General features: G+C 44.3%; 2 protein-coding genes across 7 annotated transcripts in view; one reads left to right on the top strand and one right to left on the bottom strand.

Annotated features, from left to right (window-relative positions):
• The window catches only part of STAG3 (STAG3 cohesin complex component), a 43,895-nt gene extending 40,515 nt beyond the window's left edge, over window positions 1–3,380 (top strand). The window contains exons 30-34 of the mRNA XM_086871742.1: window positions 1,321–1,408; window positions 1,569–1,598; window positions 2,275–2,341; window positions 2,815–2,868; window positions 3,077–3,380. Of these exons, the coding sequence (XP_086727868.1) occupies window positions 1,321–1,408; window positions 1,569–1,598; window positions 2,275–2,341; window positions 2,815–2,868; window positions 3,077–3,085 (248 nt within the window). The 3' untranslated portion in view covers window positions 3,086–3,380. The remainder of the gene's footprint in view (window positions 1–1,320; window positions 1,409–1,568; window positions 1,599–2,274; window positions 2,342–2,814; window positions 2,869–3,076) is intronic.
• A 2,644-nt stretch (window positions 3,381–6,024) lies between these two features.
• On the bottom strand, window positions 6,025–24,421 carry AP4M1 (adaptor related protein complex 4 subunit mu 1). 6 transcript variants are annotated; one of them, XM_086871815.1, is made up of 16 exons: window positions 24,265–24,381; window positions 23,958–24,015; window positions 22,695–22,789; window positions 20,426–20,532; window positions 19,034–19,130; window positions 17,794–17,904; window positions 17,566–17,646; window positions 16,063–16,125; window positions 15,880–15,946; window positions 14,700–14,753; window positions 13,551–13,657; window positions 11,645–11,736; window positions 11,269–11,313; window positions 11,092–11,142; window positions 9,243–9,360; window positions 6,025–6,809 (listed from the first exon to the last, which is right to left on the bottom strand). In XM_086871815.1, exons 2-16 carry the CDS (start codon window positions 24,013–24,015, stop codon window positions 6,615–6,617), a joined length of 1,341 nt encoding a protein of 446 aa, XP_086727941.1. In that variant the 5' UTR covers window positions 24,265–24,381; the 3' UTR covers window positions 6,025–6,614. The 6 variants fall into 6 exon arrangements, with proteins under 6 accessions (XP_086727941.1, XP_086727945.1, XP_086727946.1 ...); XM_086871819.1 differs by having other exon boundaries at window positions 6,473–6,809; window positions 24,330–24,421; XM_086871820.1 differs by having other exon boundaries at window positions 6,473–6,809; window positions 19,061–19,130; window positions 24,265–24,360.
• Between the last annotated feature and the right edge of the window lie 17 nt (window positions 24,422–24,438).

The raw sequence follows: 24,438 nt of genomic DNA, 5'->3' as shown, positions 1-24,438 counted from the left end.
TTGGGGGGAAAAATGTGAATTTTGGGGGGAAAAATGTGAATTTTGGGGGCAAAAAGTTGGAATTTTGGGGGAAAAATGGGAATTTTGGGGGGAAAAATGGGAATTTTGGGGGAAACATTGGAATTTTTGGAGGAAAATCTCAATTTTAGGGGGAAAAAGTTGGAATTTTGTGGGAAAAATGGGAATTTTGGGGGGAAAATGTGAATTTTGGGGGAAAAAATCTCGATTTTGGGGGGAAAAAATGTGAATTTTGGGGGGAAAAAAGGGTATTTTGGGGAAAAATCTCGATTTTAAGGGGAAATAATGTGAATTTTGGGTGGAAAATGTGAATTTTGGGGGGAAAAACGGGAATTTTGGGATAAAAATCTCGATTTTAGGGAGAAAAAATGTGGATTTTGGGGGGGAAAAAGGATATTTTTGGGGAAAACGGGAATTTTGGGGTAAAAAATGGGAATTTGGGGGAAAAATCTCGATTTTAAGGGCAAATAATGTGAATTTTTGGGAAAATTGTGAATTTTGGGAGTAAAATCTTGTTTTTAGGGGGAAATAATGTGAATTTTGGGAGGAAAATGTGAATTTTGGGGAGAAAAAAGTGAATTTTAGGGGAAAAATCAGAGTTTTGGGGGAAAAAATTGGAATTTTGGGGGAAATGTCGATTTTAGGGGGAAATAATTTGAATTTTCAGGGGGAAAATTGGAATTTTGGGGGAAAAAATTGGAATTTTGGGGTGAAAATGGGAGTTTTGGGGTGAAAATGGGAGTTTTGGGGAGGGAAATCTGATTTGGGTCAAAACCCTCAAGTTTTGTGCTCAAATCCCTGAATTTCATTTTAAAACCTCGACTTTTACCTTAAAACCCCAAATTTTGTACTAAAAACCTCAGTTTTTACCCAAAAACCTCAGTTTTTACCCAAAAACCTCGATTTTTGTGCTAAAAACCCTGAATTTTGTGCTAAAAATTCCAATTTTTGGGTTCAAAACCCCCAATTTTTTTCCCAAAACCCCCAAATTTTATCTTAAAACCCAAATTTTGTGCAAAAAACCTCAATCCTTTCCCAAAAAACCTCAATTTTTACCAAAAAATCTCAATTTTTTCCCCCAAAACCCCGATTTTTGTGCTAAAAAATTCAAATTTTTGTGCTAAAAACCCCAACTTTTACCCCAAAAACTCAATTTTTCCCCCAAAACCCCGATTTTTGTGCTAAAAAATTCAATTTTTGTGCTAAAAACCCCGTATTTTTTGCCAAAAATCCCCAATTTTGTGCCCCAAACCCCCGTTTTTTTTCCCCAAACGCCCGGATTTTGGCTGCCCCTCCCCCCAGGCTCCAGCCCGTGGCCCCCCAGCCCCAATTTGACCTCGACCCAGCTCAGGGGGGGCCCCCGGAGCCGCCCCTCCCCCACCCTGCCCAGGTGAGGCCCCTCCCCCACCCCAAAAACCCCAAATTTGGGGGAAATTCCCCCAAAAAATCCCCAAATTTGGGGAAATTCCCCCAAAATCCCCAAATTTGGGGAGAATTCCCCAAAAAAATTTCAAATTTTGGGGTTTTTTTTTCTTTTTTTGCTCCCCCAGCAGCGAATCCAGGAGGACTTGGGGGTCCCGGTGAGGGGGTCCGGGGGGATTTGGGGGAAATTTGGGGTTTTTGGGGGATTTTGGGGTTTTTGGGAGGATTTTGGGGGGGATTTGGGGGGGATTTTGGGGTTTTTTGGGGGATTTTGGGGTTTTTGGGAGGATTTTGGGGTTTTTGGGAGGATTTGGGGATTTTTGGGAGGATTTTTGGGTTTTTTGGGGGATTTTGGGGTTTTTGGGGGATTTTGGGGTTTTTTGGGGGATTTTGGGATTTTTGGGAGGATTTTGGGATTTTTGGGGGGGATTTTGGGGTTTTTTTGGGAAAATTTGGGGCTTTTTGGGGAAGGAATTTGGGGGAATTTTGGGGGAATTTTTTGAAGGATTTTGGGGGAATTTTGGGGTTTTTTGGGGGGATTTGGGGCTTTTTGGGGGGGAATTTGGGGGGAATTTGGGGTTTTTTGAAGGATTTTGGGATTTTTGGGAGGATTTTGGGGGAAATTTGGGAATTTTTGGGGGGAATTTGGGGGAACTTGGGAGGAATTTGGGATTTTTGGGAGGATTTCAGGGATTTTTTGGGGGGAATTTTGGGATTTTTGGGAAAAAATTGGGAGGAAATTTGGGAGGATTTGGGGACTTTGGGAGGTCCTGGGATTGGATTTTGGGGGATTTTGGGTGGAATTTTGGGATTTTTGGGGTTTTTTGGGCTCAGCCTGAGCCTGATGGAGGAAGAAGAGGAAGAGGAGGAGGAGGAAGAGGAGACCCCAAAATCCCCCAGGGTGAGACCCCAAAAATCCTCCCCAAAATCCCCCAAAATTCGGGAAAAAATCCCCCAAAAATTGGGAAAAAATTCCCCAAATTTGGGAAAAAATCTCAAAAAAATTGGGAAAAAATCCCCAAAAATTTGGAAAAAAATCCCCAAAATTTGGAAAAAAATCCCCAAAATTTGGGAAAAAATCCTCAAAAATTTGGGAAAAAAATCCCACCAAAATTGGGAAAAAATCCTCAAAAATTTGGGAAAAAATCCTCAAAAATTGGGAAAAAAATCCCCAAAAATTTGGGAAAAAATCCCCAAAATTTGGGAAAAAATCCCCAAAAAATTGGGAAAAAATCCCCAAAAATTGGGAAAAAATCCCCAAAAAATTGGGAAAAAATCCCCAAAAATTGGGAAAAAATCCCCAAAAACCCCCCAAAATTTTTTGGGAATTTTTCCCTCCCCAAACCCCCAAATTTTGGGATTTCCCCCCCCCAGACCCCCCTGGAGCAGCCCCGGGACCTTTTCGGCTCCTCCAGCCTCGAATTCCAGGTGAGAAATTCGGGAATTTTTGGGGTTTCCCACCAAAAAAAAATCGGGAATTTTCACCTTTGGAATTCCCGAGGACGAAACCCCAAAAATTCCCTTTTTTTATTCCCTTTTTTTTTCCCTTTTTTGGGTTTTTTGGACCCAAAATCGGGGAATTTTTTGGGATCATCCCAAATATTCCAGGAATTTTTTTTTCCCTCTCTTTTCCCAGACTTTCTGAAGACGAAATTCCAGGAATTCCACAATTCCCAAGGAGTTTTTTTTCCCATTTTTGGGGTTTTTCACCCCAAAATTCCCAAAGTTTTTTCCTCTCCTTGAAATCCCCGAATTCCTCGGAATTCCGGCCGGGTTTTTTTGGGAATTTTGGGATTTATCCCAAAATTTTTTGGGTTTCCCAAACTTTCAAATCCTCCTGGATTTTCCCAGCTCGGAATCCCAAAAATTCCTGAGGTTTTTTTTCCCGTTTTTCGCCGTTTTCAGCCCAAAATTCCCCCAATAAAAATTCCGATGTTGGCGTTTCCGGGTTCGTTTTTTCGGGAATTTTTGGGGAATTTTTCGGGAATTTTTTTGGATTTTTTCCAGAATTTCTTGGGAATTTTTTGGGAATTTTCCCAGAATTTCTCCAGAATTTTTTGTGAATTTCTTGGGAATTTTTCGCGATTTTTTCGGGAATTTCTCACGAATTTCTCGGGAATTTTTCAGGATTTTTTCCAGAATTTCTCGGGAATTTCTTGGGAATTTTTTGCGATTTTTTCGGGAATTTTTCAGGAATTTTTCCAGAATTTTTTTGGAATTTCTCGGGAATTTCTTAGGAATTTTTTGCGATTTTTTGGGGAATTTTTCCGGAATTTCTCGGGAATTTCTCGCGATTTTTTCGGGAATTTCTCGGGAATTTCTCGGGAATTCTTCGGGAATTCTTCGGGAATTTTTCCAGAATTTTTCCAGAATTTTTCCGGAATTTCTCGGGAATTTTTTGTGTTTTTTTCGGGAATTTCTCGCGAATTTCTCGGGAATTTTTTGGGAATTTTTCGGGAATTATTCGGGATTTTTTCCAGAATTTTTTTGGAATTTCTCCGGAATTTTCCCGGAATTTTTCGGAATTTCTCGGGAATTTCTCGGGAATTTCGGCCTTCCCACCCTCCCTGTTCTTCCCCCTTTTCCTCAGCTCAGAATCCCGAATTTTCCTCCCCCCAAATTCCCGTTTTTTCCCCCAATAAAAATTCCAAAAAAACTTCAACGTTCCCGCTCTGCTTTTTATGGGATTTTCCCGGGGGTTTCCTGGGAATTTCTGGGATTTTTCTGGGAATTTCTGGGATTTTTCTGGGAATTTCTGGGATTTTTCTGGGAATTTCTGGGATTTTTTTGGGAATTTCTGGGATTTTCCCGGGATTTTTCCAAGGATTTTTTGGGATTTTTCCCAGGATTTTCCCGGGATTTTAGCAGGGTTTTTTCCAGAATTTTCCCTGGATTTCCTTGGGATTTTTCCCGGAATTTTCCTGGAATTTTCCTTGGGTATTCCCGGGGTTTTTGTGGGGATTTTCCCGGGATTTTTCCCAGGATTTTCCCGGGATTTTTTTGGGATTTTTCCAGGGTTTTCCCAGATTTTTTCCCAGGATTTTAATGGGATTTTAGCAGGGATTTCCCTGGGATTTTCCCTGGATATTCCCGGGATTTTTCCCGGGATTTCCCCTGAATTTTCCCAGGGTTTTCCCGGGATTTTTTGCAGGGATTTTTGTGGGATTTTCCCTGGATATTCCCGGGATTTTCTCCGTGATTTCCCCGTGATTTTCCCGCTTATTTTCCCTGAAATTTCCCGGATTTTTTCCCGGGATTTTTCCCAGATTTTTCTGGGATATTTTCCCGGGATTTTCTTGGAATTTTCCCAGATCTTTCCCGGATTTTTCCTGGATTTTTTCCGGGATTTTTCCCTGATTTTTCCCGGGATTTTTCCAGGATTTTTCCGGGATTTTTCCAGGATTTTCCCCGGGTTTCTCACAGTCTCATGACGTAGGAGTCGCTGTGGGTGAGGCACCGCTCTGTTCCCACCTTTATTCCCGGAATTTTCCCCGATTTTTCCCCGATTTTTCCCGGGATTTTCCTGGATTTTTCCCGGGATTTTTCCCGGATTTTTCCCGGGATTTTTCCCGGATTTTCCCGGGATTTTCCCGGATTTTTCCAGGATTTTCCCGGGAATTTTCCAGGATTTTCCCGGATTTTTCCCGGGTTTCTCAGAGTCTCATGACGTAGGAGTCGCTGTGGGTGAGCTCTGTTCCCACCTTTATTCCCGGGATATTTTCCCCGATTTTTCCCGGATTTTTTCCCGGAATTTTCCCGGATTTTCCCCGGATTTTCCCAGATTTTTCCCGGATTTTTCCCGGGATTTTTCCAGGATTTTCCCAGGATTTTTCCAGGATTTTTCCCGGGATTTTCCCGGATTTTTCCCAGGTTTCTCACAGTCTCATGACGTAGGAGTCGCTGTGGCTGAGGCACCGCTCTCTTCCCACCTTTATTCCCGGGATCTTTTCCCCGATATTTCCCCGATTTTTCCCGGATTTTTTCCCGGATTTTCCCGGGATTTTTTCCCGGATTTTTCCCCGATTTTTTCCCGGATTTTTCCCGGATTTTTTCCCGGATTTTTCCCGGGATTTTTCCCGGATTTTCCCGGGATTTTTCCCGGATTTTCCCGGGATTTTCCCGGATTTTTCCCGGGTTTCTCACAGTCTCATGACGTAGGAGTCGCTGTGGGTGAGCTCTGTTCCCACCTTTATTCCCGGGATATTTTCCCTGATTTTTCCTGGATTTTTTCCCGGAATTTTCCCGGATTTTCCCCGGATTTTCCCAGATTTTTCCCGGATTTTTCCCAGATTTTCCCGGGATTTTCCCCAGGTTTCTCACAGTCTCATGACGTAGGAGTCGCTGTGGGTGAGGCAGCGCTCTCTTCCCACCTTTATTCCCGGAATTTTCCCCGATTTTTCCCCGATTTTTCCCGGGATTTTCCTGGATTTTTCCCGGGATTTTTCCCGGATTTTTCCCGGGATTTTTCCCGGATTTTCCCGGGATTTTCCCGGATTTTTCCAGGATTTTCCCGGGAATTTTCCAGGATTTTCCCGGATTTTTCCCGGGTTTCTCAGAGTCTCATGACGTAGGAGTCGCTGTGGGTGAGCTCTGTTCCCACCTTTATTCCCAGGATTTTTTCCCGGATTTTCCTGGAATTTTCCCGGATTTTTCCCGGGATTTTCCCGGATTTTTCCCGGGTTTCTCAGAGCCTCATGACGTAGGAGTCGCTGTGGGTGAGCTCTGTTCCCACCTTTATTCCCGGGATTTTTTCCCAGATTTTTCCCGGATTTTTTCCCGGGATTTTTCCAGGATTTTTCCCGGATTTTCCCGGGATTTTCCCGGGATTTTTCCCGGTGTTTCTCAGAGTCTCATGATGTAGGAGTCGCTGTGGGTGAGCTCTGTTCCCACCTTTATTCCCGGGATATTTTCCCCGATTTTTCCCGGATTTTTTCCCAGATTTTTCCCGGAATTTTCCCGGGATTTTTCCCGGATTTTCCCGGGATTTCCCCGGGATTTTCCCCGGGTTTCTCACAGTCTCATGACGTAGGAGTCGCTGTGGGTGAGCTCTGTTCCCACCTTTATTCCTGGTTTATTCCCGGGATTTTTTCCCGGAATTTTCCCCGATTTTTCCCGGATTTTTCCCGGATTTTCCCGGGATTTTCCCAGGATTTTCCCGGATTTTCCCGGGTTTCTCAGAGTCTCATGACGTAGGAGTCGCTGTGGGTGAGGTACCGGACCCAGCGCGGGGCGGGGGCGGCGCCGGGGGCTCCGCGGAGCCGCAGGAACCGGAGCCGCAGCCCCGAACTCGACAGCGCCGGGAGCGCGAAGGAGCCGTGGGCAGGACCCAGCTCCAGGCGCCAGCAACGGGACAGCGGGGCCGCATCCAGCTGCGAAAAACCAGGGAAAAACATCGGGAATGGCATCGGGAATTTGGGGATTTTTGGGGAATTTTTGGGATTTTTTTGGGATTTTTTTTGGATTTTTTTTGGATTTTTTTGGGATTTTTTTGGGGATTTTTTTGAGATTTTTGGAGATTTTATTTGGATTTTTTTTTTATTTTTTTTGCTTTTTTTTTGGATTTTTTTGGGATTTTTTTGGGGATTTTTTGGGATTTTTTTGGGATTTTTTTTGATTTTTTTGGGATTTTTTTGAGATTTTTTGGGGAATTTTTTGGATTTTTTTGTGGACTTTTTGAGGGTTTTTTGTGGATTTTTTTAAGGATTTTTTGAGGGTTTTTTGTGGATTTTTTGGGATTTTTTGGAGACATTTTGGGGATGTTTTGGGAGCCGTGGGCAGGACCCAGCTCCAGGCGCCAGCAACGGGACAGCGGGGCCGGATCCAGCTGGGAAAAACCAGGGAAAAACATCGGGAATGGCATCGGGAATTTGGGGATTTTGGGGGATTTTTTGGGGAATTTTTGGGGAATTTTTGGGATTTTTTTGGGATTTTTTGGGGATTTTTTTGAGATTTTTTTGGGATTTTTTTGAGATTTTATTGGGATTTTTTTTGGATTTTTTAGAGATTTTTTTGGGATTTTTTTTGGATTTTTTTAGATTTTATTTGGATTTTTCTTGGATTTTTTTGGCATTTTTTTGGGATTTTTTTGAGATTTTTTTTGGATTTTTTTGAGATTTTTTTGGGATTTTTTTGAGATTTTTTGGGGATTTTTTGAGGGTTTTTTGAGGGTTTTTTGTGGATTTTTTGGGATTTTTTGGAGACATTTTGGGGATGTTTTGGGAGCCGTGGGCAGGACCCAGCTCCAGGCGCCAGCAACGGGACAGCGGGGCCGGATCCAGCTGGGAAAAACCAGGGAAAAACATCGGGAATGGCATCGGGAATTTGGGGATTTTGGGGGATTTTTGGGATTTTTTTGGGATTTTTTTGAGATTTTATTTGGATTTTTTTTGCATTTTTTTTGCATTTTTTTTGCATTTTTTTTGGATTTTTTGGGATTTTTTTGGGATTTTTTTTAGATTTTTTTGGGATTTTTTTGAGATTTTATTTGGATTGTTTTGAGATTTTTGGAGATTTTATTTGGATTTTTTTTGGATTTTTTTTGGATTTTTTTGGGATTTTTTTGAGATTTTTTTGAGATTTTTTTTGATTTTTTTGTGGACTTTTTGAGGGTTTTTTGTGGATTTTTTTAAGGATTTTTTGAGGGTTTTTTGTGGATTTTTTGGGATTTTTTGGAGACATTTTGGGGATGTTTTGGGAGCCGTGGGCAGGACCCAGCTCCAGGCGCCAGCACCGGGACAGCGGGGCCGGATCCAGCTGCGAAAAACCAGGGAAAAACATCGGGAATGGCATCGGGAATTTGGGGATTTTGGGGGATTTTTTGGGATTTTTTTGGGGAATTTTTGGGATTTTTTTGGGATTTTTTTTGGATTTTTTTGAGATTTTTGGAGATTTTATTTGGATTTTTTTGAGATTTTTTTGGGATTTTTTTGAGATTTTTTGGGGATTTTTTTTTATTTTTTTGTGGATTTTTTGAGGGTTTTTTGAGGGTTTTTTGGGATTTTTTTGGGATTTTTTGGAGACATTTTGGGGATATTTTGAGGATTTTTTTTTGATTTTTGGATTTTTTTTGAGGATTTTTTGAGGATTTTTTGAGGATTTTTTGTGGATTTTTTGAGGTTTTTTTGAGGATTTTTTGTGGATTTTTTGAGGATTTTTTGTGAATTTTTTGAGGATTTTTTCTGGTTTTTTGGGGAATTTTTTGGGGTTTTTTGTGGATTTTTTGAGGGTTGTTTGTGGATATTTTGTGGAATTTTTGAGGGTTTTTTTTTTATTTTTTTGTGGATTTTTTGAGGTTTTTTGAGGATTTTTGGGGGATTTTTTCTGGATTTTTTGGGGAATTTTTTGGGGTATTTTGTAGATTTTTCTGAGAATTCTTTGTGCATTTTTGGGGGGATTTTTCTTTATTTTTGTAGGATTTTTTTTTTTTTTTTTTGTGGATTTTTTGAGGATTTTTTGAGGATTTTTTCTGGATTTTTGGGGAATTTTTTAGGGAATTTTTTGGGGTTTTTTGTGGATTTTTTGAAGATTTTTTCTGGATTTTTTCTGGTTTTTTGGGGAATTTTTGGGGAATTTTTTGTAGATTTTTCTGAGAATTCTTTGTGCATTTTTGGGGGGATTTTTTTTTATTTTTGTAGGATTTTTTTTTATTTTTTTGTGGATTTTTTGAGGATTTTTTCTGGATTTTTTCTGTTTTTTTGGGGAATTTTTTGGGTTTTTTTGTAGATTTTTCCGAGAATTCTTTGTGCATTTTTTTTTGAATTTTTTTGGGATTTTTTTGGGGTTGGAAATTTGGGAATTGTCACCTTGAAGAGGGCGGAGAGTTGGGATCCTCCCTGGATTTTGGGAATTTCCCAGCGGATGCTCCGGGAAGGCAAATCCAGCTCGGCCGATTGCTCGGGGCTGCTCAGCTCCTGCCACAGGCTGGGGGCAGAATTCCCAAAAAACATTCCCAGAACATTCCCAGAACATTCCCAAACATTCCCAAAAATACCCCAAAACATTCCCAAAAATACCCCAAAACATTCCCAAAAAATCCCCCAAAAATCACCCAAAAATACCCCAAAACATTCCCAAAAAACATTCCCAAACATTCCCAAAAATACCCCAAAACATTCCCAAAAATACCCCAAAACATTCCCAAAAAACATTCCCAAACATTCCCAAAAATACCCCAAAACATTCCCAAACATTCCCAAACATTCCCAAAACATTCCCAAAACATTCCAAAAAAATCCCCAAAAAATCACCCAAAAATACCCCAAAACATTCCCAAAACATTCCCAAAACATTCCCAAAAATACCCCAAAACATTCCCAAAAAATCCCCAAAAAATCACACAAAAATACCCCAAAACATTCCCAAAACATTCCCAAAAAATCACCCAAAAATACCCCAAAACATTCCCAAAACATTCCCAAAAATACCCCAAAACATTCCTAAAAAAACCCCAAAAAATCCCCCCAAAAATCCCAAAAAACATTCCCAAAACATTCCCAAAAAATCCCCAAAAAATCCCCCCAAAAATACCCCAAAACATTCCCAAAACATTCCCCAAAAAATCACCCAAAAATACCCCAAAACATTCCCAAAAATACCCCAAAACATTCCCAAAAATACCCCAAAAAATCACCCAAAAATACCCCAAAACATTCCCAGAAATACCCCAAAACATTGCCAAAAAATCCCCAAAACATTCTTAAAAAAACCCCAAAAAATCACCCAAAAATACCCCAAAACATTCCCAAAAAATCCCCAAAAAATCCCCAAAATATTCCCAAAAAACCCCCAAACATTCCCAAAAAAACCCCAAAACATTCCCAAAAATACCCCAAAAAATCACCCAAAAAAACCCCAAAACATTCCCAAAACATTCCCAAACATTCCCAGAAATACCCCAAAACATTCCCAAAAATACCCCAAAACATTCCCAAAACATTCCCAAAAAATCCCCAAAAAATCCCCCCCAAAATCCCCAAAACATTCCTAAAAATCCCCCCAAAAATCCCAAAAATATTCCCAAAAAATCCCCAAAACATTCCCAAAAAATCCCCCCCAAAAAACCCCAAACATTCCCAAGAAATCCCCAAAAAATCCCCAAACATTCCCAAAAAATCCCCAAAATATTCCCAATAAAACCCCAAAACTTTCCCAAAAAAAACCCCCAAAATTCCCAAAAATTCCCAAAAAACCCCCCAAAAATCCCCCAAAAATTCCCAAAAATTCCCAAAAAACCCCCCAAAAATCCCAAAAAAATTCCCAAAAATTCCCAAAAATTCCCCAAAAAATTCCCAAAAATCCCCCAAAAATTCCCAAAAAAACCCCCCAAAATTCCCAAAAATTCCCAAAAAAACCCCCCAAAATTCCCAAAAAACCCCCAAAAATTCCCAAAAAATCTCCCAAAAACCCCTTAAAAATCCCCCAAAAATTCCCAAAAAATCCCCAAAAATCCCCCAAAAAATCCCCCAAAAATTCCCAAAAATTCCCAAAAAACCCCCCAAAAATCCCCCAAAAATTCCCAAAAATTCCCCCCCAAAATCCCCCCAAAATTCCCAAAAATTCCCAAAAAAACCCCAAAAAATTCCCAAAAAATTCCCTCAAAAATTCCCCCTAAAAAATTCCCCCAAAATCCCCCAAATTCCCGAATTTCCGCACCTGGAGACGCCTTTGGGCACCGGGAGCTGCAGCCGGACGTTGATGGCGTGGCTGGAATTTGGGTTTTTTTGGGGGGAAAAACCAGGAATTGGGGAAAATCCGGGAATTTTGGGAAAACCCCGCAATTCCCGAGGCCGAAAATTCCCGGATTTTCCCCGAATTTTCCCAAATTTTCACCTTTTGGGGGGGAGGTCACAGCGGAGCTTGAGATAAATCCGGATTCTGCAACAAAAAAAAGGCAAAAACGGGGAAAAACCCCCGGGAATTTTGGGAATTTTGGGAATTCCCTCGGGGGAATTGGGGAAGGGGAAAAACCCCCCCCAAAAAAATTCCCAAAGTTTGGGAAATTCCCAAAAATCCCGCTTGGAAATGAGGGAAAAACTCTTGAAAATCAGAGAAAATTCCCTAAAAAAAAGGGAAAAATGGGGAAAAAAAGGGAAAAAACGCAGGGAAAAATGGGGAAAAATTAAAATAAAATAAGGGAAATTTGGGAATTGTTGAAATGGAATTTTGGGAATTTTTTCCTGGTTTTTTTTTTTTGGGAATTTTTTACCTTCCCCCCGGTTCTTCTTCCACGGTGGGGAAAAGGCGGAAGGGGAGCGGGGCTGGGATTTCGTCCTGGACCTGGTACTGCATCAGCGTCATCTGCGGGAATTCCCGGAATTCCGGGGGAAAATCCGGGAATTCCGGCAGGTCCGGGGGCGTCGGGGAGCCTGGAGTCCCCAAAAATCCCAAATCTCCCCAAAAATCCCTCCCAAATTCACAAAAATCCCCAAAAATCCCCAAAAATCCCAAAATCTCCCCAAAAATCCCTCCCAAATTCCCAAAAATCCCCAAAATCTCCCCAAAAATCCCTCCCAAATCCCCAAAATCCCCAAAAATCCCCAAAAATCCCAAATCTCCCCAAAAATCCCTCCCAAATCCCAAAAATCCCCAAAAATCCCCAAAAATCCCAAATCTCCCCAAAAATCCCTCCCAAATCCCAAAAATCCCCAAAAATCCCTCCCAAATTCCCAAAATCCCCAAAAATCCCCAAAAATCCCAAAATCTCCCCAAAAATCCCTCCCAAATTCCCAAAAATCCCCAAAAATCCCTCCCAAATCCCCAAAAATCCCTCCCAAATTCCCAAAAATCCCCAAAAATCCCTCCCAAATCCCCAAAAATCCTCAAAAATCCCTCCCAAATCCCCAAAAATCCCCAAAATCTCCCCAAAAATCCCTCCCAAATTCCCAAAAATCCCCAAAAATCCCTCCCAAATTCCCAAAAATCTCTCCCAAATCCCCAAAAATCCCCAAAAATCCCTCCCAAATTCCCAAAATTCCTCTGGAAAATCCCAAATCTCCCCAAAAATCCCTCCCAAATCCCAAAAATCCCCAAAAATCCCTCCCGAATTCCCAAAAATCCTCAAAAATCCCAAATCTCCCCAAAAATCCCTCCCAAATCCCAAAAATCCCTTCTGGAGTCCCAAAATTCCCCTGGAAAATCCCAAATATCTCCAAAAATTCCATAAATTCCTTCCTGGAGTCCCAAATTCCCATTTCCCCCCCCAATAATTCCCACTTTCCCCCCAAAAATCCCATTTTTCTCCCTAAAATTCCCATTTTTCCTCCCAAAGTTCCCATTTTTCCCCCCAAAATGCCCATTTTTCCCAAAAGAAATTCCCATTTTTTCCCCCCAAATCCCATTTCCCCCCCAAAAAAATCCAATTTTCCCAAGGAATTCCCATTTTCCCCCCAAAATTCCAATTTTTCCCCTCAAAAATCCGATTTCTCCCCTTAAAATTCCCATTTTCCACTAAAAATTCCCATTTTCCCCCCAAAAAATTCAATTTTTTCCCCAAAATACCGTTTTTTCTCACTAAAATTCCCAATTTTCCCCCAAAAATTCCCATTTTCCACTAAAAATTCCCATTTTCCCCCCAAAAAATTCAATTTCCCCCCAAAATACCGTTTTTTCTCCCAAAAATTCCCATTTTCCCCCTAAAAAATTCAGTTTTTTCCCCAAAATACCGTTTTTTCTCACTAAAATTCCCATTTTCCCCAAAAATTCTTTTTCCCCCCAAAAAATTCAGTTTTCCCCCAAAAAATTCAATTTCCCCCCCAAAATACCGTTTTTTCTCTCAAAAATTCCCATTTTCCCCCCAAAATTCCCAATTTTCCCCCCAAAATTCCCATTTTCCCCCCCAAAAATTCAATTTTTTCCCCAAAATACCATTTTTTCTCCCAAAAATTCCCATTTTCCCCCCAAAATTCCCATTTTCCCCCCAAAAAATTCAATTTTTTCCCCAAAATACCGTTTTTTCTCACTAAAATTCCCATTTTCCCCCAAAAATTCCCATTTTCCCCCCCAAATAAATTCAATTTCCCCCCAAAATCCCCATTTTCCCCCCAATTTTTCCTCCCAACCCCCCGGAATTTCCCGGAATGTTCCGGAACGTTCCGGAAGCTCCCGGCCCCGACCTCTCCCTGGCTGGGGGAGACCCTCAGGACCCTCCCGGAGCCGAACTCGTCCAGGCGGATGGAGCTGTGGAAGGAGCACTCGTCCACCCGCACCGGCGCGCCGTAGCCTGCCGGGAAACGCCGCAATGCCGGGAAAATCCGGGGAATCCCGGAGAATTCCGGAAAATTCCGGGAAATTCCGGAAAATTCCCCAGTCCTGGGGCCTTTTTTGGATTTTTTTGGGGTTTTTTTGGGGTTTTTTGGGGGTTTTTGGGGGGAAAAATGGGATTTTTGGGGTGGTAAAAAGGGGGAAAAAATGGGATTTTGGGGAATTCCAGGAAAATTCCGGAAAATTCCGGGAAATTCCCCAGTCCTGGGGCCTTTTTGGGGGTTTTTTTGGGGGGAAAAATGGGATTTTTGGGGAGGTAAAAAGAGAAAAATTGGATTTGGGGGAATTCCGGGAAAATCTGGGAAATCACGGAAAATTCCAGAAAATTCCGGAGTCCTGGGACCTTTTCTGGGCTTTTTTGGGGGTTTTGTGGGGGGAAAAAATGGGATTTTTGGGGGGGTAAAAAGGGGGGAAAAATGGGATTTGGGGGAATTTGGGGAATTCTGGGAAAATTCCCGAAAATTCCGGAGCCCCGGGGCATTTTTTGGGCCTTTTTTGGGGGGTTTTTTTTGGCTTTTTTTGGGGTTTTTTGGGGGAAAAATGGGATTTGGGGGAATTTTGGGAATTCTGGGAAAATTCCAGAAAATTCCGGAGCCCCGGGGCCTTTTTTGGGCTTTTTTTGGGGGTTTTTTTGGGGGAAAAACGGGATTTCTGTGGGGGTAAAAAGGTCCTGGAAGGGGGGAAAAAAGGAAAGCGGGGAGGGAAATTTCGGGATTTGGGGACGCTGGAGGGGATTTTGGGGGGAAATTTCGGGATTTGGGGACTCTGGAGGGGATTTTGGGGGGAAAATGGGAATTTCAGGATTTGGGGACGCTGGAGGGGATTTTGGGGGGAAATTTCGGGATTTGGGGACGCTGGAGGGGATTTTGGGGGGAAAATGGAAATTTTGGGATTTGGGGACGCTGGAGGGGATTTTGGGGGGAAATTTCGGGATTTGGGGACTCTGGAGGGGATTTTGGGGAAGATTTGGGGTTTTCCAGGAATTCTGGGGGGGGTCTCACCTCTCAATTCCGATTTTCCCACACAAAATTCCTCCGTGAGGCCGATCAGGAGCTCTGGGGGGGAAAAAGGAGGGTCAGGAACCCCAAATTCCCTCAAAATCCCCCCAAATTCCCTCAAAATCCCCCCAAATTCCCTCAAATCCCCTCAAAATCCCACAAAATTCCATCAAAATCCCACAAAATTCCGTTTTCCCGCCTTTTTTTTCCCCCCCCCTTCCAGGACCCTTTCGCCCTCAGGAAATTCCCTTTAATTCCAGCCAAAATTCCCTTAAATTCGCCCCAAATCCACCCAAAATTCCCCCCAGATTTTTGAGACTCTCCAGGATCCCCAAATTCCCTCAAAATCCCCCAAAATCCCTTCAAACATTCCCCAAATCTCTTTTCCCGCCCATTTTTCTACCCTTCAAGGACCCTTTAGCCCTCAGGAAATTCCCTTTAATTCGCCCAAAAATCCCCCAAAAATTCCCTTAAATTCGCCCAAAATTCCCCCCAAATTTTTGGGACTCTCCAGGATCCCCAAATTCCCTCAAAATCCCCCAAAATCCCCTCAAACATTCCCAAAATCCTTTTTCCCGCCCATTTTTCCCCTTCCAGGACCTTTTCTCCCTCACAAAATTCCCTTTAATTCGCCCCAAATTCCCCCCAAAATTCCCTTAAATTCGCCCAAAATACCCCTCAAATTTTTGAGACTCTCCAGGATCCCCAAATTCCCTCAAAATTTCCCAAAATCCCCTCAAACATTCCCCAAATCCCTTTTCCCGCCCATTTTTCCCTTTCCAGGACCTTTTCTCCCTCACAAAATACCCTTTAATTCGCCCCAAATTCCCCCAAAAATTCCCTTAAATTCGCCCAAAATTCCCCCCAAATTTTTGAGACTCTCCAGGATCCCCAAATTCCCTCAAAATCCCCCAAAATCCCCTCAAACATTCCCCAAATCCCTTTTCCCGCCCATTTTTCCCCTTCCAGGACCCTTTAGCCCTCATGAAATTCCCTTTAATTCCCTCAAAAAACCCCAAATCCCTCCAAAACTCCCTCAAAAAAACCCCCAAAATTCCATTTTCCCCCCTTAAAACTCCGATTTCCCCCCCCAAATTTTTGATTTTTCCCAAATTTTTGAGGAAAACCCCCCACAAAAAAATCTCTGAGACCCCAAAACCGCCGGAATTCTCCCCAAATTTACCGACGCAGGGGGGGAGGTAACACTTGAGGCGAATCTCTCCCTGCACGTCCACCTTCAGGGGGGTTCCCTGCCCCAAAAAATCCGGGATTTCGGGAATTTTTTCGGCATCTGGGACCCCCCCCTCCCCCACCCCGATTTTGGGGTAATTTCTGGGGTTTTTGGGGTTTGTAATTTTTGGCTCACGTTGGCGGCGATGACGACCGAGAGGCGCTCGAGGACGTCGACGAAAACTTCGGGTTTGAGGGGCTGGGGGGGGTGAATTTTGAGATTTTGGGGAGGATTTGGGGATTTTTGGGGTTTTTTTTTTTTTGGGGGAATTTTGGGGGTTTTTAGGAAATTTTTGGGGTTTTTTTGGGGGTTTTTTTTTTTGAGGGGTTTTGAGGGGATTTTGGGATTTTTATTTTTATTTTTTGGGGCTTTTTTTTTTTAAGGGGTTTTTTGGGGAATTTTTGGGGATTTTTTTTGAGGGGATTTTGGGGAATTTTGGGGGGGATTTTTTTGGGGAATTTTTGGGATTTTTTGAGGGGATTTTGGGGAATTTTGGGGGGGATTTTTCTGGCAATTTTGGGGATTTTTTTGGGGAATTTTTGGGGTTTTTTGGGGATTTTTTAGGGAATTCCTGGAATTTTTTAGGGAATTCCAGGATTTTTTTAGGGAATTCCTGGAATTTATTTGGGAATTCCTGGGATTTTTTAGGGAATGAATTCCTGGAATTTATTTGGGAATTCCTGGGATTTTTTAGGGAATTCCAGGATTTTTTTAGGAAATTCCAGGATTTTTTAGGGAATTCCAGGATTTTTTAGGGAATCCCTGGGATTTTTTTTGGGAATTCCAGGATTTTTTTTGGGAATTCCAGGATTTTTTAGGGAATTCCTGGGATTTTTTAGGGAATTCCTGGGATTTTTTAGGAAATTCCAGGAATTTTTTTGGGAATCCCGGGAATTTTTGGGGATTTTTGGGGGGAATTCCGTGAATTCTGGGCTGGGCTTTGTGGGAATTTCGGGAATTCTGTGAATTCCGGGCTGGGATTTGTGGGAATTTCGGGAATTCCGGGAATTCCGGGCTGGGATTTGTGGGAATTTCGGGAATTCCGGGCTGGGATTTGTGGGAATTTCAGGAATTTCGGGAATTCTGGGAATTCCGGGCTGGGATTTGTGGGAATTTCGGGAATTTCGGGCTGGGATTTGTGGGAATTTCGGGAATTCCATGAATTCCGGGCTGGGATTTGTGGGAATTTCAGGAATTCCGGGCTGGGATTTGTGGGAATTTCGGGAATTCCGGGAATTCCGGGCTGGGATTTGTGGGAATTTCGGGAATTTCGGGAATTTCGGGCTGGGATTTGTGGGAATTTCGGGAATTCCGGGCTGGGATTTGTGGGAATTCCGTGAATTTCGGGCTGGGATTTGTGGGAATTTCGGGAATTCCGGGCTGGGATTTGTGGGAATTTCGGGAATTCCGGGCTGGGATTTGTGGGAATTTCGGGAATTCCGGGCTGGGATTTGTGGGAATTTCGGGAATTCCGGGCTGGGATTTGTGGGAATTTCGGGAATTCCGGGCTGGGATTTGTGGGAATTTCGGGAATTCCGGGCTGGGATTTGTGGGAATTTCGGGAATTTCGGGAATTCCGGGCTGGGATTTGTGGGACTTTCGGGAATTTTGGGAATTTTGGGAATTTTTGGCTCCCACCTGGTCCCCCCGAGGCGGGGGGAGGGGTCTGGTGGCCGCCCCCCCCGGCGCCACCCGGCTCTGCTGCGTCTCCGCCCCGAACTGCGGGGAAAAAAAACACCCAAAAACCAAAATTTTGGGGAGATTCCGGGGTTTTTCCCGGGGTTTTTTCCAGGATTTTTTTTTGGGAATTTTTGGGGGGATTTGGGGATTTTTTTTGGGTTTTTTTGGGGGTTTTTGGGCACTCACCAACCCCACGGATCCCAGGTCGAGGAGGCTGAAGGGTTTGGGGCTCTCGGGCTCCGACTGCACCAGGCTCCGAAGGATCTCGGGGCTCGTGGTCTGGATGTGGCCAAAATCCTGGGAATTCCGGGGAAAACCGGGAATTTTGTTGGGGATTTTTTTGGGATTTTTTTAGGGATTTTTGGGGGATTTTTGGGGGGATTTTTGGGGAATTTTTTGGATTTTTTTGGGGATTTTTGGGGAATTTTTTGGATTTTTTGGGGGATTTTTTGGGGATTTTTGGGGAATTGTTTGGATTTTTTTGGGATTTTTTTAGGATTTTTGGGGAATTTTTTGGATTTTTTTGGGGATTTTTGGGGAATTTTTTTGATTTTTTTGGGGATTTTTGGGGAATTTTTTGGATTTTTTTGTCGATTTTTTGGGGCTCCGCAGGATCTCGGGGCTCGTGGTCTGGATGTGGCCAAAATCCTGGGAATTCCGGGGAAAATCAGGAATTTTTTTTGAGATTTTTTTGGGATTTTTTTAGGGATTTTTTGGGGATTTTTTGGGGCATTTTTTGGGGGATTTTGGGGGGATTTTTTGGGGCATTTTTGGGGATTTTTGGGGGTTTTTTGGGATTTTTCTGGGATTTTTGGGGATTTTTGGGGGATTTTTTGGGGCATTTTTTGGGGCATTTTTGGGGATTTTTGGGGGATTATTTGGGGGAATTTTTGGGGCATTTTGGGGGGATTCTTTGGTATTTTTGGGGGGATTTTTTGGGGGGATTTTTTTTTAATTTTGGGGGGATTTTTGGGGGGATTTTTTTTAATTTTTTAGGGATTTTTTTGGGATTTTTTTGGGATTTTTGGTGATTTTTGGGAGATTTTTTCGGGATTTTTGGGGGATTTTTTTGGGATTTTTAGGGGATTTTTTGGGGCATTTTTGGGGCATTTTTTTGGATTTTGGGGGGATTTTTAGGGGATTTTTTTGGGATTTTTTTTTAATTTTTTGGGGATTTTTTGGGGATTTTTTGGGGATTTTGGGGCTTTTTTTGGGGATTTTTTTGGGATTTTTTGGGGGATTTTTTTGGGATTTTGGGGGCATTTTTGGGGATTTTTTTTTTGGGATTTTTTGGGGGATTTTTTTGGGGATTTTTTTGGGATTTTTTGGGGATTATTTTTTTAAATTTTTTTTTAATTTTCTTGGGATTTTTTTGGGGGGATTTTGGGAATTTTGGGGAGTTTTCCTCCCAGTCCCTCCCAGTTACCACCAGTTCCTCCAGCAGCTCCCCCACCAGTGCCAGGTTCATCGCCAGGCTTTTCTCGCTCAGGGGGCCGCAGAAATCCCGGAGCAGCGTCACCAGCCTGGGGAGACCCCAAAATCACCCAGAATCACCCCAAAATCACCCCAAAAATCACCCCAAAATCACCCCAAAAAAATCTAAAAAATCCACCCAAAAATCCCCCAGAATCACCCCAAAATCACCCAAAATCCACCCCAAAATCACCCAAAATCACCCCAAAATCACCCCAAAGTCACCCCAAAATCACCCCAAAATCACCCCAAAATCACCCCAGAATCACCCCAAAAATCACCCCAAAATCACCCCAAAATCACCCCAAAATCACCCCAAAATCACCCCTAAATCACCCCAGAATCACCCCAAAAATCACCCCAAAATCACCCCAGAATCACCCCAAAAATCACCCCAAAATCACCCCTAAATCACCCCAAAAAAATCCCAAAAATCCACCCCAAAATCACCCAAAATCCCCCAAATTCCACCCAAAAATCCACCCCAAAATCCACCCCAAAAATCACCCCAAAATCCCCCGGAATCACCCCAAAATCACCCCAAAATCACCCAAAATCCACCCCAAAATCACCCCAAAATCACCAAAATCTGCCAAAAAAAATCCCAAAAATCCACCCGGAAATCCCCCGAAATCACCCCAAAATCACCCCAAAATCACCCCAAAAATCACCGCAAAATCACCCCAAAATCCACCCCAAAAATCACCAAAATCTGCCAAAAAAAATCCCAAAAATCCACCCGAAAAGCACCCAAAATTCCCCAAATTCCACCCAAAAATCCACCCCAAAATCACCCCAAAAATCACCAAAATCTGCCAAAAAAAATCCCAAAAATCCACCCGAAAATCACCCAAAATTCCCCAAATCCACCCCAAAAATCACCCAAAATTCCCCAAATTCCACCCAAAAATCCACCCCAAAATCCCCCAGAATCACCCCAAAATCCACCCCAAAATCACCCCAAAATCACCAAAATCTGCCAAAAAAAAATCCCAAAAATCCGCCCCAAAAATCACCCAAAATTCCCCAAATTCCACCCAAAGATCCACCCAAAAATCACCCAAAATCCACCCCAAAATCCACCCCAAAAATCACCAAAATCTGCCAAAAAAAAATCCCAAAAATCCACCCGAAAATCACCCCAAAATTCCCCAAATTCCACCCAAAAATCCACCCCAAAAATCACCAAAATCTGCCCCAAAAATAAAAAAAAACCCGAAAAAAATCCCCAAAAAAAGTCCAAAAAATCCCCCAAAAATCCCCCAAAATTCCCCGCCCCCCCCAAGATTCCGGAGGTCCCGGGAATTCCGGGAATTCCGGGAATTTTGGGAATTTTGGGAATTACCTGTTGAGGAACTCGATGAGGGTGAAGGGGGAGGCGTCGCCCTCGGTGGTGGCCCCAAAGAAGAGCCCCCCGTGCCTGACGTGGGCAAAGTGGAGCCCCCCGAGGGTCTGGGGGTCCCCAAAAGCGCTCAGGACCCCCGAAAAACCCCAAAATCCACCCGAAAAACCCCAAAATCCACCTAAAAACACCCAGAATCCACCCGAAAAACCCCAAAATCCGCCCAAAAACCCCCGAAATCCACCAAAAAACCCCAAAATCCACCCGAGAAACCCCAAAATCCACCCTAAAAACCCAAAATCCACCAAAAAACCCCAAAATCCACCCTAAAAACCCAAAATCCACCCGAAACACCCCAAAATCTGCCCGAAAAACCCCAAAATCCACCCGAAAAACCCCAAATCCACCCTAAAAACCCCAAAATCCACCCGAAAAACCCCAAAATCCACCCGAAAAACCCCAAAATCCACCTGAAAAACCCCAAAATCCGCCCGAAAACACCCAAAATCCACCAAAAAACCCAAAATCCGCCCGAAACCACCCAAAATCCACCCTAAAAACCCAAAATCCGCCCAAAAACACCCAAAATCTGCTTAAATTCACCCAAAATCCGCCCGAAAAACCCCAAAATCCGCTTAAATTCACCCAAAATTCCCGAATTTTCCTCCAAATCCCCTCCAGGACCCCCAGGACCCCCCAAAATTTCCGAATTTCCCCAAAATTCCCATTTTTTCCCCATTTTTCCCACCGTGAACACGGGGCTCCCCCCCAAAATTCCCAATTTTCCCAAAATCCCCGTTTTTTGCCCCATTTTCCCCACCGTGAACACGGGGCTCCCCCCCAGGACCCCCAAAATTCCCCAAAATTCCAGAATTTCCCCCCAAATCCCCCCCAGGAACCCCCAAATCCCCTCCAGGACCCCCCAAATTCCCGATTTTTCCCATTTTTCCCGTTTTTTGCCCCATTTTTCCCCCACCGTGAACATGGGGCTCCCCCCCAAATCCCCCCCAAAATCCCCCAAAATTCCAGAATTTCCCCCCAGATCCCCCCCAGGAACCCCCAAATCCCCTCCAGGACCCCCGAGCATCCCCCAAAATTCCCAATTTTCCCAAAATCCCCGTTTTTTGCCCCATTTTCTCTCCCCACCGTGAACACGGGGCTCCCCTCCAGAACCCCCCCAAATCCCCCCCCAAATTCCCCAAAATTCCGGAATTTTCCCCCAAATCCCCCCCAAAATTCCCGAATTTTCCCCCAAATCCCCCCCAGGACCCCCCAAATTCCCAATTTTCCCAAAATCCCCGTTTTTTGCCCCATTTTTCCCTCCCCACCGTGAACACGGGGCTCCCCTCCAGGACCCCCCAAAATCCCCAAAATTCCAGAATTTCCCCCCAAATCCCCCCCAGGAACCCCCAAATCCCCTCCAGGAGCCCCCAAATTCCCGAATTTTCCCGATTTTTCCCAAAATCCCCGTTTTTTGCCCCATTTTCCCTCCCCACCGTGAACACGGGGCTCCCCCCAGGACCCCCGAGCATCCCCAAATTCCCAATTTTCCCAAAATCCCCGTTTTTTGCCCCATTTTTCTCTCCCCACCGTGAACACGGGGCTCCCCTCCAGGACCCCCCAAATTCCCCAAAATTCCAGAATTTCCCCCCAAATCCCCCCCAGGAACCCCCAAATCCCCTCCAGGACCCCCCAAATTCCCGAATTTTCCCGAATTTTCCCAAAATCCCCGTTTTTTGCCCCATTTTCTCTCCCCACCGTGAACACGGGGCTCCCCTCCAGAACCCCCAAAATTCCCAATTTTCCCAAAATCCCCGTTTTTTGCCCCATTTTCTCTCCCCACCGTGAACACGGGGCTCCCCCCCAAATTCCCAAATTCCCAATTTTCCCAAAATCCCCGTTTTTTGCCCCATTTTTCCCCTCCCCACCGTGAACACGGGGCTCCCCCCCAGGACCCCCAAATTCCCAATTTTCCCAAAATCCCCGTTTTTTGCCCCATTTTCCCCACCGTGAACACGGGGCTCCCCTCCAGGACCCCCAAAATTCCCCAAAATTCCAGAATTTCCCCCCAAATCCCCCCCAGGAACCCCCAAATCCCCTCCAGGACCCCCGAGCATCCCCCAAATTCCCAATTTTCCCAAAATCCCCGTTTTTTGCCCCATTTTCTCTCCTCACCGTGAACACGGGGCTCCCCCCCAGGACCCCCAGGACCCCCCAAAATTCCCAATTTTCCCAAAATCCCCGTTTTTTGCCCCATTTTCCCCCTCCTCACCGTGAACACGGGGCTCCGCTCCCCCCGCGCCGCCCCCACCCCCCGGTAGAACAGGTCGGTGACGTCACGGGGGCTCCGCGGGGGGTCCCCGCGGACTTGGGGGGGGGTCAAGGAAATTTGGGGGGATTTGGGGGAAAATTCGGGAATTTTGGGAAAAATTCGGGAATTTTGGGAAAAATTCGGGATTTTGGGGGAAAATTCGGAAATTTGGGGGGATTTGGGGGAAAATTCGGGAATTTTGGGGGGATTTGGAGGATTTTGAGGGATTTTGTGGAATTTTGAGGGATTTTGTGGAATTTTGAGGGATTTTGTGGAATTTTGAGGGATTTTGAGGGATTTTGAGGGATTTTTGATGGATTTTGAGGATTTTGAGGGATTTTGGGGAGATTTGGAGGATTTTGTGGGATTTTGGGAGGATTTTGGGGGATTTTGCAAGATTTTGTTGGATTTTGTGGGATTTGGGGGAGTTTTGGGGGATTTTGGGGGATTTTTGAGGATTTTGTGGGATTTTGGGGGGATTTTGGGGAGATTTGGAGGATTTTGTGGAATTTTGAGGGATTTTGTGGAATTTTGAGGGATTTTGAGGGATTTTGTGGGATTTTGGGGGGATTTTGTGGGATTTTGGGGGGATTTTGAGGGATTTTGGGGGATTTTGTGGGATTTTGGGGGGATTTTGAGGGATTTTGGGGGATTTTGGGGGGATTTTGAGGGATTTTGAGGGATTTTGGGGGGATTTTGGGGGATTTTGGGGGGATTTGGAGGATTTTGATGGATTTTGTGGAATTTTGAGGGATTTTGAGGGATTTTGGGGGGATTTTGAGGGATTTTGGGGGATTTTGTGGAATTTTGAGGGATTTTGTGGAATTTTGAGGGATTTTGAGGGATTTTGTGGAATTTTGAGGGATTTTGAGGGATTTTGAGGGATTTTGGGGGGATTTTGAGGGATTTTGGGGGATTTTGTGGAATTTTGAGGGATTTTGTGGAATTTTGAGGGATTTTGAGGGATTTTGGGGGGATTTTGAGGGATTTTGAGGGATTTTGAGGGATTTTGTGGAATTTTGAGGGATTTTGTGGAATTTTGAGGGATTTTGAGGGATTTTGTGGAATTTTGAGGGATTTTGAGGGATTTTGTGGGATTTTGAGGGATTTTGGGGGATTTTTGATGGATTTTGAGGGATTTTGGAGGATTTGGGGGAGTTTTGGAGGATTTTGGGGGGATTTTGGGGGGATTTTGGGGAGATTTTGATGGATTTTGAGGGATACAATCCCTGTGGATCAGGGGATCCCCCTTGGAGCTGAGGATGAAGAGCTGCGACAGCATCTGGGGAAAGGAGAGGGGGGAAAACGGGGATCAGAGACCCCCAAAATCCCCCCAAAATTCCCCAAAATCCCCCCAAACTGAGCCCCCCCCCCCCAAATCCGAACCCGCCAAAAACGGAGCCCTCCTCAAACCCGAGCCCCACCCAAGCCCCGAACCCCACGCGGAGCCCCGAGGCTCCCAACCCCCCCCCCGCGCCTCTCCGGACCCCCAAAATCCCCTCAGGACCCCCCCAAAAAACCCCAAATTCACCCCAAAAAGCGGCGCTGCCCCTTTAAGAGGGGGCGTGGCCAAGCGCCTTCCGCGACCCCCCGAACCTCCGGGCCCGGTTCCCGCCGCCGCCGCGCGCCTGGCCCCGCCCAGGATGGGCACCACGTGGGCACATCCGCGCGTTCCTATTGGCCGATTGTTCCCCCTCCCCCTCGC

Source organism: Cyanistes caeruleus, chromosome 37 (genome assembly GCF_971803275.1).
Source record: "Cyanistes caeruleus chromosome 37, bCyaCae1.hap1.1, whole genome shotgun sequence".
Classification (NCBI taxonomy): Eukaryota; Metazoa; Chordata; class Aves; order Passeriformes; family Paridae; genus Cyanistes; species Cyanistes caeruleus.
The sequence above is the reverse complement of the archived record's forward strand: the minus strand, read 5'-3'. Positions and strand labels throughout refer to the sequence as shown.